Raw genomic sequence first — 3,310 nt, forward strand, 5'->3', positions numbered from 1 at the left:
GCGTGTCCCCATGCCCTGCAGGAGGCCTCCTGCTCCCTGGTCCTAGGACTCGGCCCTCACGCCCCTGCATCAGCGCACAGCGAGCCCTCCCCCTGCCACTTCCAAGCTCAGCGGTTCTCCATGTTTTAAGAATCAATGTTTGTGTTTTCAGAAAATATTTATTATGATCCGCAAGCCATCAGCCTGTAATAATACCTCATTGGCTGTGTTTTGTGCCCGCGTTTGTGGAGGTGGCCGTGTGGGGTGAAGCTCATGGTCTCGTAGGAGCCAAGGCCTCCTTTCCGTGTTTGACTGACCGGTTGAAGTGCTGTCACTTTCCAGAAAGGACTTCAGGCGCCGGCACAGGCTTGCTGTTCTTTCCAGTCCCGACTCCATCGGTTCTCTGGAGGCGACTATGCCCCTTGGCCGCGTGCTCCCGCGTTTGGGGACGGGGGTGCTGGCCGGGCTTGCCCTGCCATCGTTTGTGTCCCCACCGGTGGCATTCGGAAGCCATCGCCGCGTCCCCTGCACAGGGTTCTGCAGACGCAGCGGTCTGCCGTGAGGAGTACCGAGAGGAAATTGGGGGGCCCTCAGGGATTTCTTTAGTCTGCCAGTGGACATGCCGTCTGTCTGTCTCTGGCGACCGCTGGTGGCTGCGAGACCCCCACAGAGAAGTCGCTGTGGCTCGCGTCATCTTTATGCAGTTTCCAGCGCTGCGTGTGTAAAACATTTCTCTGGAAAATTCAAAGCCAAGAACTTCTGCAGCTATGAATTTCTGATGCATTGACAACGTACTTTCGTCTGGAAGAACTGGCCCGGGGTCTCGTTACTTCGTTTTGACGAAACGCCAGCTGAAGATGCACTTCTGCCGAGGAGAGTGTGGCCGCTCTGCGAGGCGGGTTGTGGGTCCACTTGGAGGACAGAGCTGCTTTCCGGGCCAGGCGCATCGGCCTTGAGAGGTCAGGCTGCTGCCCAGTGCTCCGTCCACCGCGCCTCCGGCCAGGGGTCACAGCACGCATTCAGGAGGCTCTCGGGACACCTTCTAACCAAACAGCCCCTCGGTGCCCAAGCCAGCGGTTCCCACTGCCAAGGTGCTGCCATGCCAGCAGGCGTCAAGTGGCCATTCGAGTGGCAGGTGCTTGCCCAGCTCCGGTTAGGGCGGTTCTTCCTAACTGCGCCTGGACACCCTGGGGACTGATGGCAGAAGGAGGGCGTCTGGCGCTGCAGCGAGTGCTGACTTCAGACGCCAGTCCGCCCGGCGGCACCAGAGTGTGTGCCTAGCTGCTTACGTAGCGCTTCGGTTATTTACTTTCTGACTCTATTTTTCGTCTTCCTCTCTGGTGAGCGGTGGTGGCACTGGCCTTCACTGCCAACTGAGTCGGTATAGCTGCAGGGAAAGCCCTATGTGTACGTGTACGTGCTCATTCACTTGTTCGTTCGTTCGTTCGTTCGTTCATTCATTCATGTGCACGCCTTTTCTCATGGAATCTACACAGAGGTTTTGCTAACTAGCATGATGGATGTTAGAAATTAATTCTCATTCAAGAAGTTGGTGATTATCAAGACACATCGCTGGCCAGAAACTGCACCCCTACCCCCACCACACCCCTCTTTGCGTCAGTGATTTATTTGTAGGGACCCAGTAAGCCCAGCAGCCATGGGGTCGGAGAACAGGCCACTCTGGCCCTGTGCCCCCACTTCAGCCTGTCTATGGAACGCTGGTCAGGCCCCTCCTGGCTGAGCACAAGGCTTCGACCAGCCTCCCGGAACCAAGACAGCCCTGCCTGGCGCTTGCTTTCCAGGGTCCATTTGGACTTTACCAGCACTGACCCAAGACCGGCCTTTGTCGTGGCACGCCGTGGGGGAGGGGAAAGCCAGCTCTTACTGCCTGCCGACTGGCTGCCTGTGCTCACAGGGTCTGAAGGACCTCCGCGGCCAGGGGTCAGCTGGGACATGTTCTCAGCGGCTTCTCTTTTGTCACTGGACCGAGCTGGGGTCTGGGTGTCCGCAAAGTGCAGTTAAGCCCAGGGCCGTGGTGGGCGTAGGAGTCCTGGGTTTTGGCCTCTCACTGTTCCGAGTTGTAAGCATTTGGATTCAGGACAAGAGGATCCAACCTGTAGACTCTGTCCAGGGCAGTTCTAGAAGTTCTTTCCTTTGGGGGAAGCAGAGCACAATGTGAAGGACTGTGGAGCCCCTTCTCCAGAAACGTGAGACCCTTGCTTTCCACGGCCTGTGGCTCATGTGCCCCGTGTTTGAGAATCAGGGGCTGTGGCTGGCAGGGGCTGCAAGTGTGTGGGGACACCTGGGGATCGGCGGCCATCTCTGCAAGTGTGAGCAGAAGGTAATGGGGTATCTCTTACTCTCTGTAGGGTGACGTGGGGGAGCAGGGCCTGGCAGGCCGACCTGGAGACAAGGTCTGTATGTTCGTACCATCACTCATCCATTGTTTTCACTCCATGCTTCATTCACTCATTCACTCATTCATTCATTCGTACACATCAGGCCTGTGTCAGTTGCCTTCTGGGGGCTCAGTAAATTCATTCCTGAGCTTTTTTGTATGGTAACTATTAGCATGTCCTGAGCATCTGTCACTGTGTTGGGCACGGGTCACAACCATGAACCACGAGCCATTGAGCAGGTGCAGTGAGAGTTGACGTGCAGGTGAGGGTCGGGGGGCACAGGAGGCCCCCCTTGCTGAGACTTGGGGAGTGCCAGGAAGGGTGTCCAGGAGGCGAGATTGTGTGAGCCCCGAAGGGTAAGGGGCAGACACGAGAGGCCAGGCGGGTCCTGGGAGTGGGGACACCCCCGTGCGCGCCCCCTGGACCCCCCCTTCAACACTGCTGTGTGTTCCGCGCCACCTCCACTAAGCCGGACTCTCTGGGGGGCTGGGGAGCAGGAAGTAGGGAGTAGGCATCCCATGGCCTGGCCGGGGACAGCCTCCTTGGGGTGCGCTGACAGACAGGTTGTGTTGTCTCCACAGGGGCAGGCGGGGCTCCCGGGCGCCCCAGGATTCCCGGGCCTGCGTGGGGAGAGAGGAGAGCGGGTGAGTGGTGGCCGCGCCTCCCACTGAGGCCCCTGTGCCCGTGGGAAGCAGCCCCTTTGGAGCCTAGTCCCTTGGGGGTGGGTGGGATTTGGGCCTGGGTTCGAGGGTGTTTCCCCAGAGTTCAAGGAAGAGAATGGAGGTGGGGGGTGGAGCAGGCTGCTGTGGTCTGTGAGCTGGGGCGAGAGGGCGGTGGCCGAGAGATCTTGGGGGGGCGTCTTCAGATGGACATGACGGGAAGGGGGGGCGGCATCTGTTGGTGCCAAGTGGAGAATCAGGTGCTTCAGCTTA

General features: G+C 58.9%; 1 protein-coding gene across 1 annotated transcript in view; it reads left to right on the forward strand.

Annotated features, from left to right (window-relative positions):
• The window catches only part of COL22A1 (collagen type XXII alpha 1 chain), a 191,307-nt gene that overhangs the window by 114,930 nt on the left and 73,067 nt on the right, over nt 1-3,310 (forward strand). The window contains exons 27-28 of the mRNA XM_011373400.1: nt 2,349-2,393; nt 2,960-3,022. Of these exons, the coding sequence (XP_011371702.1) occupies nt 2,349-2,393; nt 2,960-3,022 (108 nt within the window). The remainder of the gene's footprint in view (nt 1-2,348; nt 2,394-2,959; nt 3,023-3,310) is intronic.

The sequence above is a fragment of the Pteropus vampyrus genome, unplaced genomic scaffold (genome assembly GCF_000151845.1).
Source record: "Pteropus vampyrus isolate Shadow unplaced genomic scaffold, Pvam_2.0 Scaffold224, whole genome shotgun sequence".
Classification (NCBI taxonomy): Eukaryota; Metazoa; Chordata; class Mammalia; order Chiroptera; family Pteropodidae; genus Pteropus; species Pteropus vampyrus.